This window comes from Puma concolor, chromosome C1 (genome assembly GCF_028749965.1).
Source record: "Puma concolor isolate L17-30 chromosome C1, mPumCon1.1.hap2, whole genome shotgun sequence".
NCBI classification, from domain to species: Eukaryota; Metazoa; Chordata; class Mammalia; order Carnivora; family Felidae; genus Puma; species Puma concolor.
The window spans coordinates 201,976,452-202,002,840 of NC_141674.1; the positions used below are offsets into that span (position 1 = coordinate 201,976,452).

The 26,389-nt window shown below is 40.2% G+C and overlaps 1 protein-coding gene across 1 annotated transcript in view; it reads right to left on the reverse strand.

Annotated features, from left to right (window-relative positions):
* Positions 1–4,500: 4,500 nt before the first annotated feature.
* PECR (peroxisomal trans-2-enoyl-CoA reductase) overlaps positions 4,501–26,389 on the reverse strand; it is a 29,404-nt gene continuing 7,515 nt past the window's right edge. The window contains exons 4-8 of the mRNA XM_025912546.2: positions 23,061–23,142; positions 18,689–18,785; positions 16,253–16,363; positions 8,266–8,377; positions 4,501–5,137 (exon numbers count right to left, since the gene is read on the reverse strand). Coding sequence (XP_025768331.1) covers positions 5,052–5,137; positions 8,266–8,377; positions 16,253–16,363; positions 18,689–18,785; positions 23,061–23,142 — 488 coding nt within the window. The 3' untranslated portion in view covers positions 4,501–5,051. The remainder of the gene's footprint in view (positions 5,138–8,265; positions 8,378–16,252; positions 16,364–18,688; positions 18,786–23,060; positions 23,143–26,389) is intronic.

Below are 26,389 nucleotides of genomic sequence, written 5' to 3' on the forward strand. Positions count from 1 at the left end.
ATCTACTCATCCCCAATCCATATTCAAATCTCTCCATTGTCTCAGAGCTGTGACAGGAATGAGTAAGCGGTGGAAGCTAGGAATCGAACCTAGGCTGTTGGACTCCAGTGGACCCAACAGCATAACTCATGGAAGGCGAGAGTCCACCAAGAGCTCTGCAGGGACAGACAGAAAAGGGCAAAATAAGCAGGGGGATAGGATGCACGAGTGTAGTAAGCAGAAAGGTTGTTAGTAACCTCAGCGAAGTGGTCTCAGTCAGAAGGGGTTTTCAAGGTTTCCTTTCAGGGAACTGACAAGCCCTAGGACAGCAAGTTTGGAGGCTACAGATGGAAACAAGTGAGAGAACCTCGCTAGATAGGAAGAGCAAGGAAACCCTGGGGGCGCAGCACTGAAACTGACTAACAGCTTTAGGACTTTCAGGTCCCCAGCATCTGACTCCCACTGGGACATAGTGTAGATTTGCCACTGGCTCCATGGCAGAGCAGAAAAGGACATGGGTGGCACGGCTGGGTGAAAGTAGACACTGGCCAACAGAGGGCTCTGCTTACCACGCAAATCATAAATAGCATTGTCTGCAAGATTCAAAATATCCCTTTGGATAACTGGAGATTTAATTGTCTTTTTGGATAACTATCATAAAACAAGGGCTAGATAATGCCTAGCTTTTAATCTCACACCTTTCTGGGATGCAGTTTCAAACCTTCCTGCCGGTTGATCAAATTTCAACAGGCAGCTGCTTCCGTGACGTGAACCCCTTGTAAACGAGGAGTGCGGAAGACTTACGAAGAGAAGAACCTAAAGTGCAAGCGGAAGCTTTGCAGCCAGGTCTTGGCTTCCTCAGAAGGGAAGGCACTGTCCTTCCAGACAGGCTGGTGTTCCACAATTAACCACAAGGGGACACTTTTTTGAGCCAAGCCCTGGAATAGTGTTGAAAATTAAAGGGGCAAATGGTAACTAACTGTTTTACAGCCACCCGACATAGGCATGTGGCAGCTATGAAATACACCATTAGGCCTTGGGGAACATAGTTAATTGCCGTCTCAGCCCTAGTAGGAGATTATTAGCTACTCATTGTATCTGCTATTGCTGTATTCTTTTTTTTTTTTTTTTTTTTTTTTTAAGTAATCTCTACGCCCAACTTGGGGCCCCAACTCACAACCCTGAGATTGAGAGTTGCACACTCTACCAACTGATCCAGCCAGATGCCCCATTCCCATGTTCTTTACAGTTCTCCTTACTTCTTACTAGCCAATCTCTCACTACCCCCCTTCCCTGAGATAGCTAATAATGTTTTATATTAAATTTTCCATGCTCAAGTGACCATATGGTCCTCATAGTGACAAATGCCTACTCCCAAGTTAAGGGTTTGCCTTTTCTGTGAGTGAGCAGGGACTGAGATACCACCACTCTAGATGCTTATACAAATCCTGATCCATAACCATCGAATCCCACACAACAGCATCCAACCAGGTGACCCACATCCCAGTAAAATGTACGAGAGTGGGTCCCTGATCATGCAACCATTGATTGTATCACACACCATGCTTCCAGAAGCAACCAGCCTCACAGAGGGCTAGAACAACCAATGCACAGCTGAAGTGCCAGCAACCTTCTGAAAGGAGGGAGAACCATCTTTCAGGACGCATGTCCCCAAAGGCGTTGGGAACGTTTCTGGGAACCAATGAGTGGAAGAGGGAGTGGGCCTATTTACTATCACTTCCAAAGATCCACTGTGGGACTTTGTGCTTCCCATCCATTTCTGGGCTCTGCAGCACTGGAAGTCATGGTCCCAAAGGAGGCGACTCTTGCCAGGGGACACAGTAAGGTCCCCCTGAACTACAAACTCGGGCTGATTCCAGGGCACATTAGCATGCCTGTGCTCAGGCAGTAGTAGCTGGTGAAAAAGGAGCCACCCTCACCAGCAGGAGGAGCAGAGCTACTGATATATAGTAAGGACAGGGTGTTCACATGTGGAACCCAGGTAATTCTCCTGGAACCCCCTTGCTCACGAGTGTCTCCTGGAACCTCCTGGCTCACATGCAGCAAGCCTGGCCTAAAAAAGTTTCTTTGATGCAAGCTGAGATGCTTCCTGCCCACTGTCTTTGTCCCCTCCTTACAAGGTGGGGAAGCAAGGTGTCAGACTTGCTCTACAGCCTGAAGGCTGTTGCTGTCTTCCTGCTCTTTATCCTCCCTGGGCATGTTCCCCAAGTCTCACGCACATCTCATTCTGTGTTGGCATCTGCTTCCCAGAAGACCCGAACTAACACAAGCCATGAAACAAAAGAGTGGGGGGGGGGGGTGTGTGGAGGAGATAATGTCAACAAGGGTCATCTTAATCAACAAAGTCTTTTAACATGATTAATAATTTGAGTTGCTTTTTTCCCCACTAGATGTCTTTTTCTTCCCGTTACATGCCTTTAGCACCATGACCTTACCCTTTATGGCACTTAGAACACTTGGCGGGGGGGGGGGTGGGGAGGGAGGAGGGGTTAAATTTGTATGTGGCTTGATTAATGTTTCTCTCTTTCTCTCTCTTGCCCTTGTAAGCTCCCTTGAGACAAAGTCCATGTGGTTTTTTTTTTCCAGTACTGCACACCCAATTCCTACTGTAATGCTTAGCACATAGTAGGGGCTCGAAATTATTGAGCGAATTATTACTGAGTGATGAAACTTACTGAGGAATATTTAGTCTATAGCAAAATTTACTAAGTGTAGTAGCAAAAGAATATTATTGACAGGACACTATCACAAAGTGTACAAAGTCCTGGGGAATAGACTTATGATTCTAGAATACTGATAATGGTCAGCTGCCCAATAATAGGTCTAACAAGAAGATCTAATAAGGAGTTGTAGCTAAGTCTCATGCTATGTGGGGTGACCTCCGTTCCTTAAGCAGAAATAAACAAGTGTCAATACTGTGGGGCTTTATGGGATTGTTTGCAGGCATCAGCATGAGGCAATTTGAAAAGCAAGCCCTGCCTCTTCCATCTTCCACACCAACCTGTGTTAGGGCTAGCCTGCCCTCTAGCCTGGCTTGTAATTCTTAGCAACTATGATATTATCATGTCCAGAAGGCCATTTTAAAGTATTATCTAGCAGGAAAAGATTTCTGATCTTTCCACATTAATAACATGGACACAAAATGTATGGCTGTGCTCGCTCTCAGGGGCGACTCTGCACTTGAGCAAATGCAAGAGTGAGCACCTCCTTAAATGCTGCACTCTAGGCATCTCATTGGTCTCCCCCTGGTCCTGACCCTGCATGGGAGCCTAAGAAAATGGCAGATTCAGGGGCCCCTTCCCAGAGCTTGGTAAATTACATACAACTGTCGCCAACTTAACGATGGTTTGACTTACGATTTTTCAACTTTATGACAGTGTGAAAGTGATATGCTTTCAGCAGAATCTGTACTTCGAACTTTGAATTTATCCCGGGCTGGTGATATGCAATACCTATTCTCTTCTGATGTTAGGCAGTGGCAGACAGCCATAGCTCCCAGTCAGCCAATTGAGAGGGAAACCAACCAATACAACCATTCTGTACCCACACACCTTTTCTGGTTTTCACTTTCAGCACAGTACTCAATAAACTGCATAAGATAGTCAACACTTTATTGTAAGACAGGCCTCGTGTTGGACGATTTTGCCAAATGTTGGCTAATGTAAGTGCTCTGGGCATGTTTAAAGGAGACTAGCCTAAGCTATGATGTTCAGTTAAGCTAGATGTATTAAATGCTTTTGTGACTTAATGATATTATCAACCAACAGTGGGTTTATCAGGATGTAACCCCTTTGTAAGTCAAGGAGGATCTATACTTTGAACTGAGAAATACTGATAGAGGGAAATATCTACTTGACTTCAAGAGGGAATAAGTCAATTGGAAGAGGTTTAATTAAGACAAAAAATGAATGTGCATAATTTATAAGTGGCATTTCCGAAATCAGTTTGCCAGAAAAAATCAAGTGAAGGCAGAATGCTGAACCCTAACACATTTGTATCACATTTAATTAAAATGTTTGTATTGTCAATGGAGTACTACGTGGCAATGAGAAAGAATGAATATGGCCCTTTGTAGCAACGTGGATGGAACTGGAGAGTGTTATGCTAAGTGAAATAAGCCATACTGAGAAAGACAGATACCATATGTTTTCACTCTTATGTGGATCCTGAGAAACTTAATAGAAACCCATGGGGGAGGGGAAGGAAAAAAAAAAAAAAAAAGAGGTTAGAGTGGGAGAGAGCCAAAGCATAAGAGACTCTTGAAAACTGAGAACAAACTGAGGGTTGATGGGGGGTGGGAGGGAGGAGAGGGTGGGTGATGGGTATTGAGGAGGGCACCTTTTGGGATGAGCACTGGGTGTTGTATGGAAACCAATTTGACAATAAATTTCATATATTGGAAAAAAAATAAAAATAAAATAAAATGTTTGTGTTGTATACAAAAGGAGAAACATGAAGTAAAGGGAATACTTTGGATAGGAAATCAAGACACAAATCAAGTATTGCAAAGAAATACTACGTATAACTTTATTTTTCTTTTGAATTAAGAAGGCTTATACAAATTTGACTTCATGAACAAAACAAATCACATGTTGGTAATCACCAATAAGGCTTTACTGATCCAAAAATATTTGCCATAAGAAATGAATCACTGTGTATCTCTGGTTTTAAGAATCACAACACTGTCACAATTTAAATTTATTGCCCACCTTTCCAATTAAATAGCAAAATCTTTTGGGAGATGATGATACTTCCATTTTTAATTTGAAATTATTGCATTTTTCAAATATTTTTTCTTAGAAATAAAAAGTAAATCATAAAGTGTGTTAAGTCCATTCCTAAAAAAGTCTTTAATCACAGGCTCAACCGTATTGGTTGGGACTTAAAAATGCTTTAATTTCAGGAATAGTTTTTGTACAGGCATGATTGATAACATTAAAAAGGCAGAAAGCAATTGTTCCATGCAAATTATTAGCTCTTATAAAGTACCAAAGTGTATTCTTGAGATGTTAAGGCATCTGGGGACAAAAGATACCTCTAGTTTCCTTGGCTTAGAGCTTGGATTTATTCTTGAAAGATTCCTTCATCCTTTTGACAACAGAAATGTCCCCTGCTCCCTCAGGCCAGTTGTCATGATCTGTTAAGTAAGTAGAAAACCTCACGTCCAGCACAAACCTATGAACCTCATTAATCCTCTTGGTTTCCAATAAACCCTCCTATTTTCCCTGGTTCACCCCTCTTCTCAGCGGGAAAAAGATATCATTAGGACAAATGGCAAAAGTCCTGAGAAAAACCTGCTTTGGAATCCCAGGTCTTCCCTGGACTAGCTCTCTAGCTCTTCCAAATGTGGAGAAGTTACTCTTCCTGAACCTGTTTCCTCATCAATTATCGGGGGGTGTAACAACATCTGTTTTTTAAAGTCATGAAAATTAGGGGCGCCTAGGTGGCTCAGTCAGTGGAGCATCCAACTCTTGATCTTGGCTCAGGTCATGATCTCACAGTTCATGGGATAGAGCCCCACGTCGGGCTCCGCGCTGACAGCGTGGAACTTGTTTGGGATTCTCTCTCTCTCTCTCTCTCTCTCTCTCCACCCCTCCCCCCCAAAATAAACAAATAAACTTAAAAACAAATAAATAAAGTGAAAATTAAATGCGACAGCCTGTATACAACACTTGGCATACTGAAGACATTCAAAAAATCCTACTTACTTAATAACCAGGATGACTTTAAAACCATGTCCTTACTTTGCACTGGGCACATATAGCTGCCTTTCCAGCATCCAGTCCTTCACCCTGTTTCCAGTAACCTCCACTTCCACTTGGGAATCCATGAGGTTCTGGGGAAGTGACCCCACTTAGGTTACTGACTGAGCTAAGTCAAACAGTGCACTCCGTTCCCCTGGCTGTGGTTATTGGTTGAGGATGGCCATTCCCATAAGCTGGTCCAAAACAGAGGGGGTCTCAGAACTCTGCTAGAAATGCTGTAACCAAGTCATTCCCCTCCTCTCTCTCTCTGTCCAGATGGCTGTGAACAAAGAATCATGGCCTGTTAGGGGTCCCAGGCAGCCTTCCTGTAACCAGGAGAGTCAATCTTAAGATAAAGCCAATACTGCATTAGCAAAAACAAAGGGAAAAGAAGAAATTTATTGTCCTTGATGAGATCTATGAGCATATGATTCAAGTCCGGCTTGCTTTTCAGTTATTCAGGCCAATAAATTCCTCTACTAGTTAGGTTTGAGCTGCAGCTAAAAGCATGCTGAACCAGGGCTTTCAATGTGCATTATCTAATATAATGCTCCCAACCGTTTATTCAATAAATGCTATAAGTGACTCCACTTTACAGGAAAGAAAGTGGAGGCCTACAGAAATTAATTTTCCCCAAGGTCACACAACTAATAAGGGCCTAGCCAAGTCTCCATCCCAGGCCTTGTCACTCCAGGGCTGGCAATCTTGGTAGGTTTTTTGTTTTTCTGTTTTTTAAATTTTTATTTATTTTTGAAAGAGAGAAAGCACACAAGCTGGGGAGGGGCAGAGAGAGTGAGAGGAAGACAGAGGATCTGAAGCAGGTTCTACACTGTCACTGTAGATCCTGATGCAGGGCTCAAACTCATGAAGCATGAGATCATGACCTGACCGATGTCTGACACTTAACCGACTAAGCCACCCGGATGCCCCTAGGCTGACAATCTTAAAGAAAAGACTGGACGCAAATGCTCAACATTCCCATTCATTATTTGGGGCAAGTATATTCTCGAAAAATAGATGTGGCTGATTTCTCCCAAAATTTCTTTCCCTTTATGAAGGAAAAATGAAAAATACCCTCAACTCCACTGGTGAGGAAAGTGGAGAGCTTCCCTCCCACCCTGGCCACTTTAAATACTTCCAGAACACAGAACTGCAAAATGTAGGCATTTCTGTCTTTCCAACCAAGATCCATCCTTAAAACCGTGGTATCTTATGCACATCACCACATTGATGTTATCAGTAAGGAAATACAGATAGGGGAGGGGAAAATAATAAGTAAGACTGAAGTCCCATATTAATCATTTATTAATGCAAAGAAGGTCTTATGTCTTGATTAGACTATCAGTACACAGAAGAGTAGGGTGAACGAACCCAGGTCCCAGATATGAAATTGAAATACACATGCATTACATCGATCACGTTTTTTTAAGTTTATTTATTTTGAGAGAGAGAGAGAGAGAGAGAGAGAGGGAGAGAGAGAGAACCAGTGGGGGAGGGGCAGAGAGAGAAGGAGAGAAAGAGAGAATCCCAAGCAGGCTCCACACTGTCAGCATGGAGCCCAATGTGGGACTGGAACCCATGAACCCTGAGATCACGACCTAAGCCGAAGTCAGACACTTAACCGACTGAGCCACTCAGGTGTCCTTACGTTGATCACATTGTAGTTGCTCGTAGCTACTTACTCAACACTCTTCAGCAACAGTGCAAATATGTCTAAATTTTATACTTGTGTGCAACATCTATATTTGGTTGAGCCGTATAAAACTACTGCTTTTGTATATTAAGAATGGTTGAATACAGCAAATTCATATGGTTTTGCTGAGTCTATATCCCAAAGATAATGTAAAATAATACCATACCACCACCCCCCCCAAGCCCCAGCCTACCACCAGGTCTGATTCTTCTGTTCAGATACACAAGCCCCTTATTAGAGGAACAGAGAAATTAAATCTTAAAAATATGGCAACCTCTTGCCCGTTTTCTCTCTCCTCCTTATAAATGTATACTCATATAGAGAATAGTTTTCATGACTAAAATTCCACCAACCTATGCACACACAGGCAACTTTTTAAATAGATAAAGTTGTGTGCTATAATAAAAATATTTAGATATTTTCTTTGACTGGGATCATTTCCTTTAAAGATCACATCAGGAATATAAATATTTTGTACATTTTTGATGTTCCATAAGAGAAAACCCTAATCCCTTTTGTTTTTTTTTTTTTAATTTTTTTTAATGTTTATTTTTGAGAGAGAGAGAGAGAGAGAGAGAGAGAGAGAGAGAGACAGAGCATGAGCAGGGGAGGAGCAGAGAGAGGCAGACATGGAATCCAAGGCAAGCTCCAGGCTCTGAGCTGTCAGCACAGAGCCCAATGCGGGGCTCAAACACACAAACTGCGAGATCGTGACCTGAGCCACCCGGGCGCCCCTCCCTAATCCCTTTTGTAAGTGCTTAAGAAATTTTGAAAACTTGAACGTGAAAAGGCATAAAGTCAGTGACTGCTCCTTTCTTGAGTGCTCACCTGGTACATCATATATTCGCGTATATAGAGACTGGCCCCCGTCCACCTCCACCAACTGTCCAGTGATAAAGGAAGCTGCTGGAGACAGCAGGAAGCAGACTATTGGGGAGATCTGGAAACAGAAGTACACACATACAGAAAAGTGGATACAACCCATCTGGGGCTGTTTCCATACCCAAGGAAACATATCTCAAAACCCATGACTGTAACATGAATTCTACAGTCCGTGTGCACCATACTCTGACAGAACAGACAACTGCCTTTTTCTGTTTGAGCACCATTGAAAAAAAAGTGACTAGTGCAGCAAGATAGGAAAGAATCTAGACAGTGTCAAACAAGCTACACGATGTGAATAAGCTGAAAGTGATCACTGTGCTTAATCTTTCCCAAACAACTCAGTTCCTTCCACACCTTTCATTGCCCACCATAACCCCACTTTTCTTCCTCTTCTTTTTTTCTTTTAATGTTTATTTATTTTTAGGAGAGAAAGAGAGACAGAGCATGAGCAGGGGAGGGGACAGAGAAGAGAGAGGGAGACACAGAATCAGAAGCAGGCTCCAGGCTCCGAGCTGTCAGCGCTGAGCCTGACGCGGGGCTCAAACTCACGGAGCGCGAGATCATGACCTGAGCCGAAGTTGGATGCGCAACCGACTGAGCCACCCAGATGCCCCATAACTCCACTTTTCAATGCCATCATATGCCTTTTATATTTTTGTCCCTGAAATAGCCAATGCATCTATATAACAATAAATTGGCATTGTAGCTTGCTCAGTCAATGGTCTTGCAGGCTGCAAGGCCAGGAACTCAGACTACAGGAGCTTCCTACAGGGGGGACTTCAAGACCCCACTGCATCCCCTAAAAATTCAGAGGTAGATGATGAGTACAGAAACATCTACTCCCAAAACCAAAAAGAAAGAGGACTTATTTCACTGGACATAAAGGAACTCTCTATGAGGCTATCGGCACAGGAGGAGTTTCTCAAAGGGAGATCCCAAACACCTGCATTAGAATCCTTGGGTCCCTACCTGAGACCTTCTAAATTGTAAGCTCTGGGGTTGGAGACCCAGAATCTGCTACTTTATGAAGCTCCCTAGCAGAAGTGAGACAAGGGGGAGGCTAATGGTGCTTAGGGTGCAGTATTTAAGGAGGCACTCACTCTCAGGGCAGACCCTGCCCTTGTGTGACCCTGAGAGTGAGGCACATCCCTAAGTTTTATGTCCATGCCTTGCTTGCCTCACCCCAGTCAGGGCTGTGTACCTAGAGTGTTCTCTTACATAGCTATGCCTCTTTGAGACTGTGAGACCATGGAGGGCAGGCATAGCCTTCTCTCCATCCTTGTGTCCCCAGAAGCACTGGCCACATGACACAGCCCACTTTCCGTATGGCTAGTCTGAACTGAGATGTGCTCTACGTGTAAAATACACTCTAGATTTTGAAGACTTGGTCTGGAGAGAAGAGGCAAAATCTATAGAAGAATGTAAAATGATGTTTTAGATACATTGGGTTGAATAAAATTTTATTAATAATATTTAATTCTTATCTATTACATATTGGTTATAACAATATTAATTTTATATTTTTTACTCTTTTTTTTAAGTTTATTTGTTTTGAGAGAGAGAGAGCACACATGCATGAGAGTGGCAGAGGGGCAGAGAGAGGGGGAGGGAGAGAATCCCAAGCAGGCTCCACACCTAGCGAGGAGCCCAACACAGGGCTCAATCTCACAAACCGAAGGTCATGACCTGAGCCAAAATCAAGAGTCGGATACTCATCCGATTGAGCCACCCAGGTGCCCCTTTACTTTTCTTAATGTGGCTAGTGGTTAGCTTAAAATTACACGTGTCACTATTACGGTATTTCTATTGGACAACACTGGTATAGAGAATTAATCATTGAAAAGTTTCCTCGTCTCTGAGAAAGGGGAGAGAGTTCTGACCTATGATCAAAAGAAACCACCAGAGCTTGCATTAGCCTGTGTTATCAATCAACGACATCTCACCCAGTGAGTCAGGAAGACTCCACTCCAGTATGCTCCTTCCTGAATGCCAGCCAAACAAAAACCCCCTCTCCCCGGTAATCATGCCCTCCAGAAGTCTGCAAATCCCTAAAACCACACTTGCCCCAGGAAAACAGAAAGAACCATGGTCTGCTCTGTTCAGAGAGACTGTGTCGGACTAGAAATAAATGTGGCTTCGTGCTGAATTTTGTTTGAAATATTTACTGATGGCCTCATGTGTTTCGGATAAAATAAGCACTTAATAAATGTTTACAGAATGAAAGCTCTATATGCATCCCTTGCCTAAAATGAAGGGAAGTTACATCACCCAGCTCCTGCTACAGTGTTTTGCCCAGAGACTAGGCACCACTAAATGACACTGAATTGAATTGAAGCTATCTGTTAGGTAAAAGATAGATAAATATTCATAGCTCATGGTTTACTTTAGGAGCTCAACGTGGAGCTAAACTGAACCAATACAATTTTTATAATCACCAAATTAACTAGGCACTATTGTAATATCTTCCAATAGACTCTTCTAAACTTTGATTTTAACAAAATCCATTTGATGGATGGGTTTGAGGAACCAAGCCATTCACAAGAGTTTTATCAATCAGTAAACACTATTAAAAACCAGCAGCCGAGGGCACCTGGGTGGCTCAGTCGGTTAAGCGTCCGATTTTGGTTCAGGTCATGATCTTGGCGGTCTGTGAGTTCGAGCCCCGCGTCAGGCTCTGTGCCGACAGATCAGAGCCTGGAGCCTGCTTTGGATTCTGTGTCTCTCTCTCTCTACCCTTCCCCATTGCACTCTCTCTCTCTCTCTCTCTCTCTCTCTCTCTCTCTCACAAAAGTAAACATTAAAGACTGGCAGCTTGTCTCCACTTTATCTATGTGGGTAACGCCTCTTTTAGCACAGTTACCTCTTTACTTTCTGCTCTGTTTATTAAAGACCCCGGGGATTTTAAATATGCAAGCTGGGGGTTGAATCCCAGTACCATGAGCCATGAATGACCATAGACAAGTTACCGCACCTCACTGGCCCTTAGTTTCTTAATTTCATAAAATGAGAAGGCTCTGCCAAGTGCTGCATTCCTTCCCCCAGAATGTCGAAGGACACCCTAGGAAGTCTAGGCCATTCCTTTTAAAAGTACAGCTAGGTTCTGACCCTCCTGACTCTGCTCCAGGGACTGTCACTTAAAAGCCAGCAACTCATTGAAAGCAGTTCATTCAATGGCCTAAGTGTGAACGTTCTGCCCCAGGGAGGATTCGCTGGGGTGATCAGAGTATCTTGGAAACACGACCTAACCGACAATCAGGCAGAGGCACCCCCTTGTTCTGCATCTCCCGGAAGCTCCCACCCTCTCTCCTTCCCCTTCACATCTAAACTATTTGAAGGTTTCGCCTACATTAGTCAAAGTATGGTCAGCAAAACCCTGGGCATACCTAAGACCTTTTCAGGTGCTTTGCAAGGACAAAACTGTTTTTGTTATAACACTAACTTTTCATTTGTCTTTTTCACTGTGTTGACATTTGCATTAATGGTGCCAAAGCAGTGGTGGGAAAAACTCCTGGAGCCTCAGCTCAGAAATCAGCAAATCATGGCAGGAATACAAAGAGGAACCAGGTCCCTAGGCTATTAGTGGTCATTATATTCTTCACCGGCAAGTACACATGGGGGGAAAGGCCTGTTTCACTTTAGAATATCTTTGATGAAGCAGCAGAATTTATTCATCATATGAATCTCAACCAGTGGGTACACACCTTCTTAATGTCCTGTGTTATAACGTGGGAATTACTCATTAAGCTTCTCTACTGCAGTGGAAGTAGAAGAGTTGTGATCTGAACTAGTCACTCTCTTCATGAAATACAATTTTTCACTGGGATAAATGACTAACATGCTACGGTAATTCCCGCTGGGGTATTTGGCAGGCTTTTTTTTTTCCCCCCCAAAAATGAACAAAGTGAGAATGTCTCTTCAAAGGAAGACAACGTTGTTTTTTCGTGTTTGTTGTCAATAATAATATCTGAGCTTTCGAGTGAAAATGAGGATTTTGGAAAACTTGCACGTGTCAACATGAGCTTGACAATTTCCTAACACTTCAAGATTTTTCTGAAGAGATCAGTGGTGATATTAACAAATGTGATCTTTTGTGTAAGGGATTTTTTTGATATAATGGATTGCGTGTAGACATCCAGAAGATCTCCATAACTCAGTGAACCAGTTTTTTACCAAAACTGATGCCAATAACTGATGTTATAAAAATCGTGTGTGGCTGAAAGTCCCAAAGTGCAAGAAAGACTAATGGATTTTAATGTAACAGAGTATAAAAGATTCACTACAAGGTTTGAGATTGATGGCACATTGCAACCTATCTTTAAGAAACAGACACTTGTCAAACATCAAAGAAGAATATCCACAATTATCTGAAAAGTCCATTAAAATGCTCCTTCCTGGGGCACCTGGGTGGCTCAGTCGGTTGAGCTTCCGACTTTGGCTCGGGTCACGATCTCATGGTTCTTGAGTTCAAGCCCCATGTCGGGCTCTATGCCGACTGCTCGGAGCCTGGAGCCTGCTTTGGATTCTGTGTCTCCCTCTCTCTGTTTCTGCTCCTCCCCCGCTCATGCTCTCTCTCTCTCTCTCTCTCTCTCTCTCTCTCTTTGTCAGAAATGAATAAACATTAAAAAATAAATAAATAAATAAAAAATAAAATGCTCCTTCCTTTTCCAACTGTACATGTACATTAAGTTGGATTTTCTTCATATGCTTTAAACAAAACAACATATTGCCAACATATCAAATGCACGTGCAGATAAGAGTCCAGTTGTATTCTATGAAGCCATACGTTAAAGAAATTTGTAAAAGTGTAAAGCAAATACAAAAAATGGTTTTCCTTTGCTTTTTAAAATACAGCAATTTTTCATTAAAAATATCATTCATGTTAACACGTAATGCCTTTATTACTTTAAATGAACTGATCAATATTTCTTAAACTTCTCAATTTTGATTTCTGTGCAGTAAATATAGATAATATAGTTCATATAAGTGAAGGGAAATGTTCTGTCCAATGAAAATTTAATCATATCATCTCCTTGATTAAAATCCTTAAACCCCTCTTAGTTTTCAGAATAGAAATACAAACACCTTGTTTACAATGGCTCATGAAATGTCTGATTTAACAGTACCTCCCAAAAACTTAATATGCAAAACTATTTACTTCAGGAATTCTAGAAAAGTTACTTCTCACATAAGAGTGCATGTGTGTGTTTAAGGATGTTCACTGAAGAATTACCACAATGCTGCAAATATAAATGGAATCTAAATGTGCAAGAATGGAGCCTAATTAAATATATCATGGTCTATTCTTAGCAAGCTGCAGAAAAACACACACAGTAGAATCCCATTTTGTAAAAAAAAGTCAATAAATACAGGTATTTTTGTGTATGCATAGTAAACTTCTGAAAAACTATACATCAAAGCGACAATGAAAGCTAGTTTAGGAATTAGAAAACACTTTCTTTTAAGAGTTTTATGGTTTTACTTTTATATTTAGCAGTTTAATATATCTGAAAATGATTTTGTATGTGATACAAGATAGGAGGCCTAATATATATATATATATTTTTTTTTTTTAATTTTTTTTTTTCAACGTTTATTTATTTTTGGGACAGAGAGAGACAGAGCATGAACGGGGGAGGAGCAGAGAGAGAGGGAGACACAGAATCGGAAGCAGGCTCCAGGCTCTGAGCCATCAGCCCAGAGCCCAACACAGGGCTCGAACTCACGGACCACGAGATCGTGACCTGGCTGAAGTCGGATGCTTAACTGACTGAGCCACCCAGGCGCCCCCTTTTTTTTTTTTTTTTAGCGTTTATTTTTTTTTATTTTTGAGACAAAGAGAGACAGAGCATGAACGGGGGAGGGGCAGAGAGAGAGGGAGATAGATGCCCTTCTTAATGCTTCTGAATGTTTGGTGTCAAAGCTGCCTCTTTCTCCAAAGGGTACAACTGGTGGTTTTGGATGGGAGTAAGAACAGAGGAAACAATTATACTCTTTTCTTTTTTTCAGGAATAACATCATTCAGGCTTCTTTAAGAGTGATAGGGGGATGGTGTGTGAAAGTGCCAAGGTCCAACGGCACATATCCAGGGTTCTGGAATGACATCCTGACCTTATGGGAATTTTATCTACTAATTGTAAAAGGAACAAATAGGTGACTCATGCAATCTTCGATAGGTCATGGGGCATTGGGAGCATAGTGTTTTCGGTTATAAAGTTCATGGAATTAGAGGCATCTGGGCAGCTTAGTTGGTTAAGCATCCGAGCCTTTTTTTTTTTTTTAATGGTTTTATTTATTTTTGAGACAGAGAGAGACAGAGCATGAGCAGGGGAGGGGCAGAGAGAGAGGGAGACACAGAATCGGAAGCAGGCTCCAGGCTCTGAGCCGTCAGCCCAGAGCCCGACGCGGGGCTCGAACTCACGGACTGCGAGATCGTGACCTGCGCTGAAGTCGGACACTTAACCGACTGAGCCACCCAGGCGCCCCATAAGAGTGCATTCTGTTCCACTAACTTTAATCTGTTCCCGTGCCAATACCAGATATTGTATATAAGTATAGCATTATAGTATGTTTTGACATCGGGAAGGTCAAATCCCCTCCATTATTTTTTTCAAAACATTTTTTGGCTGTTTTTGCATAAATATTTTTCTAGACAAACTTCAGAATTGGTGTGTTGAATTCTGAAACTACATTAAACTTATACATTAACTTAGGGAAGCTTGATTTTATTTACTTTTATTTTTTCACCATTATTTTTTTAAATTGAAGTACAGGAGCGCCCGGGGGGCTCAGTCAGTTAAGCAACCAATTCTCGGTTTTGGGTCAGGTCATGATCTCACGGTTCTTAAGTTTGAGTCTCGCATCACGCTCCGGGCTGACGGTGCAGAGCCTGCTTGAGATTCTCTTTCTCCCTCTCTCTGCCCCTCCTCCACTAGTACTCGCGTGCTCTCTCTCTCCCTCTCTCAAAATAAATACACTTAAAAAAAAGTGAAGTAGAGTTGACACACAATGTTACATTAGTTTCAGACATATGACCTTGTATTTGACAATTCTGTCTGCTATGCTACGTTCACCGCAAGTGTAGCTACTGTCGGTCAACATACAGAGGGAAACCTGATTTTAATAAAATTGATTCTCTCCATTGAGGAATAGGACATGTCTCTGTTTATTCATGTTTTCCTGTTTTTTAGTAATACATTTCTTTTGAGGGAAACCTGATTTTAATAAAATTGATTCTCTCCATTGAGGAATAGGACATGTCTCTGTTTATTCATTTTTTCCTATTTTTTAGTAATACATTTCTTTTTGTTTAGAGCTAAGTTTACACCAGGTATTTCTGTTTTTCATATTATTGCAGGAAAGGCATCCTTTTTTTCACTATATTTTAAGACTGTGTTTTTAAGACTATATTTTGAGATATTGCTGGCCTTTAATAAGTCTACTGATTTCTACATACTTAAATAATGGCCCTTATAGAAAGCACATATGGAACTTCACATAGCCATAATCATCTGACTTTGCTTAGGGTCCTGGGTACCAACAAAGGCCATGTGATAAAATAATACAGCTGAAAAGTGCAATGAAACATTAAGACCATGCTGTTCTTAATTCACACTGCGTTCAATCCTGAATAAAGATCAGGATCTTTATTCTGTGGGCGTGCAAAGCAGGGAGCCAGCAAATAACAGGGGAAATGGTCTGCTAGCAATGGGAGCACTCATGTCTCTCAGCCAACCAGACCGTGTAAAAAGGACACCAAATGTTACAAATTTCCAAAGTATAAAAGAAAGTAATAGGGGGTTGGCTGGCTGGCTCAGTCGGTGCATCATGCAACTATTGATCTTAGGGTTGTAAGTTTGAGCCCTATGTTGGGTAAAGAGATCACTTAAAAAAAAAAGTAATTAGAATCAATATTATTAGAAATATACATTACCTCCTCAGGAATTCCAATTCGCTTAGCTGGGATTCCCTCAAAGCACGCAGCAAAAGTGTCTTCTGCTAAAGGACCATAGTTGTCAACAGCAGTCGGGGAATAAATGACGCCCTATGTTTAAGAATAAAATGAGACAAAATAAAGCACATAAAACTAAATTTTAATCTCAAAGACATCAAGGCAGTCTATTGCCCAATGCCAAAAAGTAAGTGGGTTAATTTTTACAGAAAAGTCAACATCTCCAATATTAATTTTTCTCAATATTGTCAAAGAAGTGCAGCTACCATGTTACAAATGGATTATCTGAATACTCACTTTGTGACCTCCTCTCCCTTAATAACCAGACAACCCCTAGATTTTTTCTGAAAAGACTTGCTTTCTAAAAACATAACTGTGTGAATAGATCAGACAGGCACTTAACTAGGAACAGCGGGACAGGGGAGTCTACTCTATCTTCTGCTAAACTTCTCTGTTTTATAACAGAAGCCTAGGCTATGGTTATGTGAGACTTAGAAAATGCAGTATTTTCATGGGTTTTCTCTACAGTGATATCACAAATAAAATATTTGAATCCAGTATAAATAAACCAAAATTTTAATTTTTTTGGAATTCTTTTATTTAGCTTTACCAGCTTTCAAGGGTTTAGAAAGCCAAGAAAATTACGCAAAAACTGTATAACACAAAATAAAGCTATTGGTTATGAATCCATCACTACAGCAGAGGTTACAGGAGTGAGGGAGGAAACCAAAGGGTTTTGGCGGTATTCATTACTCCAAATGATAATGGGGCACTGTACTGGTTTCCAATGAAACAATTTGGAACTTTTATTTAAAGAGGATGAAACCTTCTAGAAGTATTAAGGTTTAGACATTTAACCTAAAAACATCTTCTGGAGATATATGTGACTTTGTAACACTAACATACTATTAAATGTTTTCAAGAAATGCACTTCTGGGGGCCAGTATTCGAAGATACCAACACGAAGAATGAAACTGTAATGAATTTTTTCCTACAAATACTTGAGTGTAATACGGGTAAGGTGATGTCAGCTGTGAAGGACTGAAGAGATATGAAATTTCTGGCTAGGAGCCTGCAATTTGTTACAGATGAGATTTCTCTACTCACTTCAAGTCAGTTCTTGCTTAGTTCCTACCCAGTAGCATGGATAACAATACCCAGTAGCATGGATAATAATATCTGTAGATATTATTTTTTATTTAAAAAAAATTTTTTTTTTCAACGTTTATTTATTTTTGGGACAGAGAGAGACAGAGCATGAACGGGGGAGGGGCAGAGACAGAGGGAGACACAGAATCGGAAACAGGCTCCAGGCTCTGAGCCATCAGCCTAGAGCCTGACGCGGGGCTCGAACTCACGGACTGCGAGATCGTGACCTGGCTGAAGTCGGACGCTTAACCGACTGCGCCACCCAGGCGCCCCCAGGTCTGTAGATATTATAACCACAGATGTTATAGTTTCGTATATAGGGATGATTACTATCTTAGAAAAAAAAACAAGAGACATCACAGAGAAGTGGATTTAGGCTGAGTTTTGCCAGATGAGTGAGATATTTCACATGATCTCTCTCTTGAAGTACATAGCCAGTATGTAATACCCAGGGAAGCTTAAGCTATATCTTATTTCACACACACACACACAAAATGAAATTGAACATATTGTGATTTGAACATATAGTGATTTTCCCCCCTATAATTTACAGTATGTTGCTGAGAAATTTTCTCTCGACTTCTAAACAATCTTTAACTTGAATTAGACTTCAGATTTTTCTCTCTCTCCTTGTGATGAATTAATGATATACCAAGAAATAACAAAATAATCTGGCAAAATTTGTTCTTTAAAGCAGTGGTTCTCAATCTTCACTGTGCATTTGAATTTCCTAGGTGGCTTTTAAAAATACCAATGCTTGGATTCCATAGTTTGGAGTCAAGTGTACATATTGCTAGTTTTTCAACATTTCATAGATAATTCTAATATATTGTCAAGAATGAGAATCATTGGCTTAATTTAACCTTCTTGACAATCTGGTTGTAGATCAAAGAAAGCTTCTTTCTGATTTTATCTATTTAAAAAAAAATTTTTTTAATGTTTATTTATTTTTGAAGGAGAGAGAGACAGAGCATGAGCTGGGAAGGGGAAGAGAGAGACAGGAGACACAGAATCCAAAGCAGGCTCCAGGCTCTGAGCTGTCAGCACAGAGCCCGACACGAGGCTCAAACTCACAGCCGTGAGATCCTGATCCAAGCCGAAGTCAGATGCTTAACTGATTGAGCCACCCAGGTGCCCCTGATTTTACGTATTTTTAAAAACCAATCTTTTCTAGTATACATGAGCATTAACAAATACCTCTATCAACAACACAAATGGAATCAGAAGAGAACAAGTTGTCAATAGCTTTCATATGGAAGGTTTACCTACAGGGGCAACACAGTTGATCCTTACTCCACTGCTGGCCCATTCCACAGCTAAGGTTTTGGTGAGGTTATAAACACCTTCTCTGGCAGCTCCACTGTGCCTTTAGAAGACAAAACATAAAAATTATAACCGCTGTTTCTCTCGTTAACTGACGGATGTGCCAATGACCTGTCAGAGCCCCACAGATATATTCTTGTTGAGTCTGTCTTTTTGATCCTTTTTCTGAGCACGGGGAAGGAGGGGGGGGGGTCCTTCAATGTTAAAGCCAAAACACAGTTATCTGATGGTCAAACAAATCTTACATTGTAGGCACACATAACATCCTCCAAAACACCATGACCGTAAAAGAAATATTTTGAAGACCTTTTTATTACATAGAAAAACTAACAAATTGGTAATTTTAAGGGTTACAAATGTGTGGGTTTTGTTTTTTGGGGGTTTTTTTGGTTTTTTTTTTGAAAGAGAGAGAGAGAGAGTGGACGCAAGCAGGGGAAAAGGACAGAGGGAGACAGAGAGAGAATCTCAAGCAGGCTCCAGGCTCAGTGCAGAGCCTGATGCAGGGTTTGATCCCATGACCCTGGGATCATGACCTGAGCCAAATTCAAGAGTTGGACACTCAACCAACTGAGCCACCCAGGCACCCCACAAATGTGGTTATTTTTTAAATCAATTTTAGATGATAAGGGATAAGAAATTCATACATTGGGCTAAAAATAGTATCAATAGGCTTTCTAGACACCCCAAAATTTAAATAAATTTTAATATATTTCCAGAAAGGAAGTGCAAAATACTTAGGCCTGCATCCATATGGGATCTCATGCATAAAGTACAGATATAATGTTGCTTAGAATTTCTAATTACAAGGTCCTCAGAACCAAGCATGTGAAACCCGGGGGTATATCCACTTCTCACTTAAAGACCTACAGAGCCCAACCTTCTTGAAGAAAACCTATCTCTGTTCCAGTGTTGTCCGCAGCAACCCTGGCGGGATTCCATGCAGAAGCCAACTTACTTGGTCAGAATCACCCAAGTGATCCCACAACTACCCAACGGGGCCACAACTTCTGTTGCTACTGAATCCAGCAGTCCAGGGTGGATCTACAGAACACGTTCCCGTGTCCTGTCTACTGCCACCAGTGCGAGGAGGGGCCCAATTGCAACACTCAGCTGGGACAGATAATCGAAATTGAAAACACCAGGAGCAAGAGACAGGGGCAGGAACAGACATGCTTATATAGAAGCACAACCGAGTCCTGACTCTTTCCTTCGAGGAGGACTAGAGGTGTTTGTCCCCTTGCACTCAGCCCCCTGATCACCAGGGTCACCACATGAGGTGACCTCCTCATAGAAAAAGGCTCAGCAGTTACAGAGCCCCTGAAGAAACAAGTGGCAGATGTTCAGAAACTGGTAGGCGCCCGGAGCACCTGGGTGGCTCAGTCAGTTAAGCATCTGACTTCAGCTCAGGTCATGATCTCACAGGTCGTGAGTTCAAGCCCCATGTTGGGCTCTGTGCTGACGGCTTCAGAGCCGGGAGCCTGCTTTGGATTCTGTGTCTCCCTCTCTCTCTGCCCCTCCACCGCTCATGCTCTGTCTCTCTCTCTCTCAAAAATAAATAAACATTTAAACAATTTTTTTAAAAAGAAAGAAAGAAACTGGTAGGTGCCCAAGAGAGAAAGCCGCTAGAATGAGAGACAGAGGTGGAAAATCAGAAACAGATATTAGTGAATCCCCATCAGGACAGAACAGATGCTGGACAATTCAGCTTTGGAGTGATGACTATGTCACATGAAGTGCTGTTCCAGTCACTCTTCTGCTAAAGGAAAAGCCGAGAGAGACTGGCATTTATCTGAACTAGGAGTTGAGTGAAATTATATTTTACCATTTCCATGACAAGCTCACATCCTCTTTCAATCACCAATTTCTGTATCAGGTAATATCTGAAACCTCTTGCAGTCTGTGTGGGAACAGATTACAAGCAATAAACTGCCTTGAAGGCTGTCACATTGCTTCATTTTCTTCCTGTCATTTATAAATAGGAGGCAGGATGATGTACAATTGTCAGTGAATAGAGCACTAACAAATGTTTCAAATGCTTCTGCAACTTACACACATAAAACCATACAGTATATGCTCTTTTTCATTTGGCTTCTTTCACTCAGAATAATTATTTTGAGATTCCTCCATGTTGTTGCCTGAGCTAATAGCTCATTTGCTCTTATTTCCAAGTAGTAGTATGTTACATAGATAGACTACAATTGGTGGATTCATTCACCCGCAGATGGGCATTTGGGCTACAAACTGTCTATCCATGTGAAATGGGAGTTCGTTTTTTGGCTAATCTTTTGCCCTTGTAATCATGAATAACCACCCAAAAGATCAGCAGGTCAGGCTAAACTCCCCCACATAGATGTAACAGAAAAAATGTAACGTCTTAGGCAACATTAAGAAAAGTGTGCCAAGGAGCAACGCAGTTCAAACACACACACAAGATATCCAGATAGCCTTTCAACAAATCAAAAGGTGCTCCATTGAGAAGATCATTTCTTGCCTATCAGAGTTGTCCGGAAGTTGTTAACACACATTTTGGGTGAGGCTCTAGGGAACATGCACACTCATATTTTGCTGGTGGGAGTGCAAACTGGAAAGAAATTTGGAAATACCTAGGAGTTTTGTTTTTCTTTTTAACTTTTTTAAATGTTTTATTTTTGAGAGAGAGAGAGAGAATGGGGGAGGGGCAGAGAGAGGGAGACACAGAATCGAAAGCAGGCTCCAGGCTCTGAGCTGTCAGCACAGAGCCCAACTCAGGGCTTGAACCCAGGAACAGCAAGATCATGACCTAAGCTGAAGTCGGACACTTAACCGACTGAGCCACCCAGGAGCCCCTGGAAATACCTAAAAGCATTTACCTTTCACCTTCACCCAACAATCCATCTTCCAGAATGTATGGTAAACATATAACTCCACAAATATGAAACAAATATGTACAGTGTTATTCACTGCAGAATTATTTATAATAGCGAAATGTAGAAACAATATAAATTTCTAGTAACTTTGAGATAATATGTGCATTTGGAAAGAGGAATTTGAAAATAAGTCCATAAGTCCATAGTGGTATACCAAAAAATTTAATGATAATAATGATAATTGTAATAAATATACAGATAAGGAAGGAATGGCTGTTGCAAAGAAGTCTTTTTATGAATTACCAGCTAATAAATATAGAAGCAATTATGAAATCAGAAAAATTAACATTGCCCCACCATTAACGTAATAAGTGATTCAGGTAAGAATCACCAGTGGTTGCAAAAATCACAATGGAAAACAGAATATTCCCGCAATACCAAAATATCACCCTATAGATTACAGATGATGGACTAATGATAAAGGAATTCAGATCACTGTCTTACTTAGTTAAAAGGTTTTTTTCTGGGATGAGAAAGGATAGAGCATTCAACTTTGTACCTTATGCAGTTTTGTATATATATAAAAACTAGCATGCATGTTTTTATAACACTAAGATAGACCTATTTCATAAAACATTCTATGTTGGAAAATAAAATTTTTTTCATAAAAAAATGGAAGGAATCAGAACTTATAAAAGATATGAAGGAAATCAGCAAAACGAATTTTTTTCTAAAACCAGACTTTTTACCTGCTAAATGTGTGGTCTTCAAGTAGCTTCCTAGCACATTGTTTTTCTCTTTGTTCTATGTGGATGTCCTTTTAGATTATTATGAAAGAATCTACTGAGCCAGTACAGGAAATTAGTTCATTGATGGACTTTTAAAAAAAAAATCAGTTTCCAACATAATATTTTACCAAAATCAGAATAAGAGTGAAATATGTCAAATTCCACTATGGAGTAACAATTCAGCAGTTCTGTCTAAAAATGAATAGGCATATTCACAGTATTCTAATCTAAATTAGCCTAGATTAGTTTTATTTCCACACGCTAACAAAAAAAGATATCTCGAGAAAATGATGACAAGTTTAGCGACATCTGGATAAGGGTTACTGGATAAAATATAGAACATTCCGTTAAATTTGAATTTCAGATAAATAACAACAACAACAACAACAAAACTTTAGCATAAAGATGCCCCATGCAATATTTGGGACAGACTTATAATAAAAAATGTAATGGAGCATCTGTTTTTCTTTTCTTGGTAAATCTGGCAAGTCTCATATGGATGGAAATTTTTTGGAAGTACATTTTCAACATTCAAATAAAGGGAATAGCTAACTATTGAGATTGAAACTTATTAAAGGATTAAGGATCGTGACTTATGACGTTTTCTCCACCCTACTCCCCCCTATTCAGAAGACAAAACCCAAAGATATAGAAAAATATACATATATGTATGTGTGTGCTTACACAAATCCTGGGAGTCCATTCTTAGTAAGGATAATAATATTGACAATAGACCCTCCATGTTCTTTCATCCACGAGCTGTAAACTGCAGGAAAAAGACCAGTGACAAACGTGTGACTCTCATCCCCTGTCCCAGCATGTTGCTTTTTATTTTAAAATTTTTAATTTCCATTTCCTTTTTATAAAAAGCCTGATTGGGCATAATGTAGGGATCACAAAATTCATCCACTTCATGTGTACAACTTCAAGACTTTTAATAAATATACAGAGTCATGGAACCACCATCACAATCCAATTTTAGAATATTTCCATTACCCCCCAAAAGTTCCTTGGTACCTTTCTGCAGTTCAAGCCATCCCCAAGCAAACCCTCATCTACTTTCTGTTTATATAAATTTGCCTTTTCTCAACATTATGTATAAAGGAAAACACACAATATGTGGTCTTTTGTGTCTGGCTTCTCTCACTTAGAATAATGTTTGTGAGCTTCATCCAGGCTGTAACATGTGTCAACAGTTAACTTTTCTTGCCGAATAGTATTCTATTGAATGGATATGCCATATTTCATTTTTCCATTCACCAGCTGATGAACGTTTGGATTGTTTCCACTTTGAGGTGATTATGAATACAAACCTTTATGTGGACATATGTTTTTATTTCTCTTGGGTGGAAGTGCTGGGTCATATCATATGGTAACTGTAGGTTTAACTTTTTAAGAAACTGCCAGACTATTTTCCAGTGTCTCCACCATTTTACATTCCTACCAGAAATACATGAGGGTTCCAGTTTCTGCACACTGCTTTGTCTAACTTTCTGATTACAGCCATTCTAATGGGTATGAAAGGATATTTCACTGAGATTTTTTTTAATGCTTTTATTTATTTCTGAGAGAGAGAGAGACAGAGACAGAGACAGAGCAAAAGTGGAGGAGGAGCAGAGAGAGAGAGAGAGGGAGACCCAGAATCTGAAGAAGGCACCAGGCTCTGAGCTGTCAGCACAGAGCGCGATGCAGGGCTGGAACCCATAAACCACGAGATCATGACCTGAGCCGAAGTAACGCACTTAACCAACGGAGCCACCCAGGTGCCCTTCACTGAGCTTTTGACTGGCATTTCCCTAATGACTAATGGTGTTGAGAATCTTCTGATGTACTTGTTCATCATTTATATATATTCTTTGGTGAAATATCTATTTAAATCTCTTGCACATTTTTTAATTGGTTTGTTTTCTTAACATTGAATTATAAGAATTCTTTTTACATTCTGGATACAAATTCTTTATCAGATATGTGATTTGAAATCTCTTCTCCCAGTTTATGGCTTATCTTTTCATTTTCTTAATGTTATCTTTTGAAGCACACACGTGTAATTCTGATTAAGTCCAGCTCATCAGTTTTTTTACCTTATGCATGGTATTTCGGGTGGCGTATCTCAGGACTCATTGCCTAAGCCAAGGTCATAAAGATTTTGTCCTTTGTTTGCTTCTAAAAGTTACAAAATTTTACTTTTTGCTTTTAGGACCACGGTCCATTTTGCACTTTGGGTTTGCCTTCACTTATGGTGTGAAGTAAGAGTCTTTTTCTTGTATGTGCATATCCAACTGTCCAAGCACCATCTGTTGAAAAGACTATCATTTCCCCAAGCAAATGCCTCGGTCCCTTTGGCAAAAATCGTAAATATAACGGTTTGACCACAAATATAAGGATTTATTTCTGGACTGTCAAATCTGTCCCAATGTATGCATCTATCCTTATGCTAGTACCACACTGTCTTGAAACCAAGAAGTAGAAGTCCTCCAACTTTCCTCTGTTGCAAAACCGTTATTTCTGAAAAATTTCAAAAATTTCTAAAAATTTCGTTATTTCGAGCTATTCTGAGCCCTTTGCACTTCCACGTGTATTTTAGGATCTGTTTGTCAATTTCTGCAAAAATAATAGAGACTGCACTGAACCTACAGATCAACTTGGGAAAAACTACCATCTTAACAATATTGTATTTTCTAATTCACAAACATCAAATGTTTTCCCATTTATTTTCATCTTCTTTCATTTCTGGCAGCAATGTTTTGTAGTTTTTAGATACGAGTCGTATCCTTTTCTATTCTATCCTTTAACTTCATTCTTTAAGTATTTTACCTTTTTGAAGCCCCATTTGATATTTAGCCATCAAGTCCATTCATATAAATCAAGACAATGCCAGAGATGTTCCCTCAAGACTAGCTTTAACAGAAACCTAATTTTTAATGATATTTATTTATTTTTTTAAATGTTTATTTATTTTTGAGGGAGAGAGAGAGAGAGGCAGAGTACAAACGGGGAGGGCAGAGAGAGAAAGAGAGAGGGTGACACAGAATCTGAAGCAGGCTCCAAGCTCTGAGCTGTCAGCACAGACCCTGACACGGGGCTTGAACTTAGGAACCCCAAGATCATGATCTGAACTGAAGTTGGACACTTAACCGACTGAGCCACCCAAGTGCCCCAGAAATCTAATTTTTAGAATGTAAAGGCCAGAGAACAATTCAAGACCCTCCTATTAAAAGTTCAGGCAAAAATAAGAGTGCCTTCCAATTATTACTTAATGCTTTCTAGTGAGTTCTGACCAATTCACAGAGTATGACAGAAAAAGCAGGTAAAGCCACTAGAAAAGAAGATATCAAATACAGTATTTTAAAATTCTAAGACAATTCTTTCATATTATTTTCACATTATTAATTTTTTTAGATTTTATTTTTAAGTACTCTCATCACCCAACATGGGGCTCGAACTCATAATCCTGAGATTAAGAGTCACGTGCTCTACCGACTGAGCCAGCTAGGTGCCCCTATTTTCACATTTTTCAAACTGGGATATGTCTTACAGTTGGTGGCTTCTTAAGATACACAAGGCACTGTTTGTACTTTCTTAGTGATATACAAAATGGTGCATTTCTGAATTGACTATATCTTTGACTCAATGAAATACAGTATTTATTTTTAGACAACATGATTGTACGTCTAAAACACCCAAAAGACTAATTAAAAAAAAACTGTTAAAGCTACAAATTGCTAGATAAAGTTACAAGCTCAGCTTGAAAAAATAATTCTTCTATAAACCAACAATAATCCAGTTGAAAAATAATTGGGAAACAGCCCATTCAAAATAGCAAGAGTCATCAAAAATACCTAAGCATAACCTTAATTAAAAAAAAAATATATGAGTTCTATATGACAAAAACCACAAATCTTTGCCAAAAAAATATAAAATAAGTATCTATTAATAGAAAGACATGCCATTATGATATATTCATTACTTTAGGGTAATAATTTCACAGGTAGACACATTTGTCAAAGCTGATT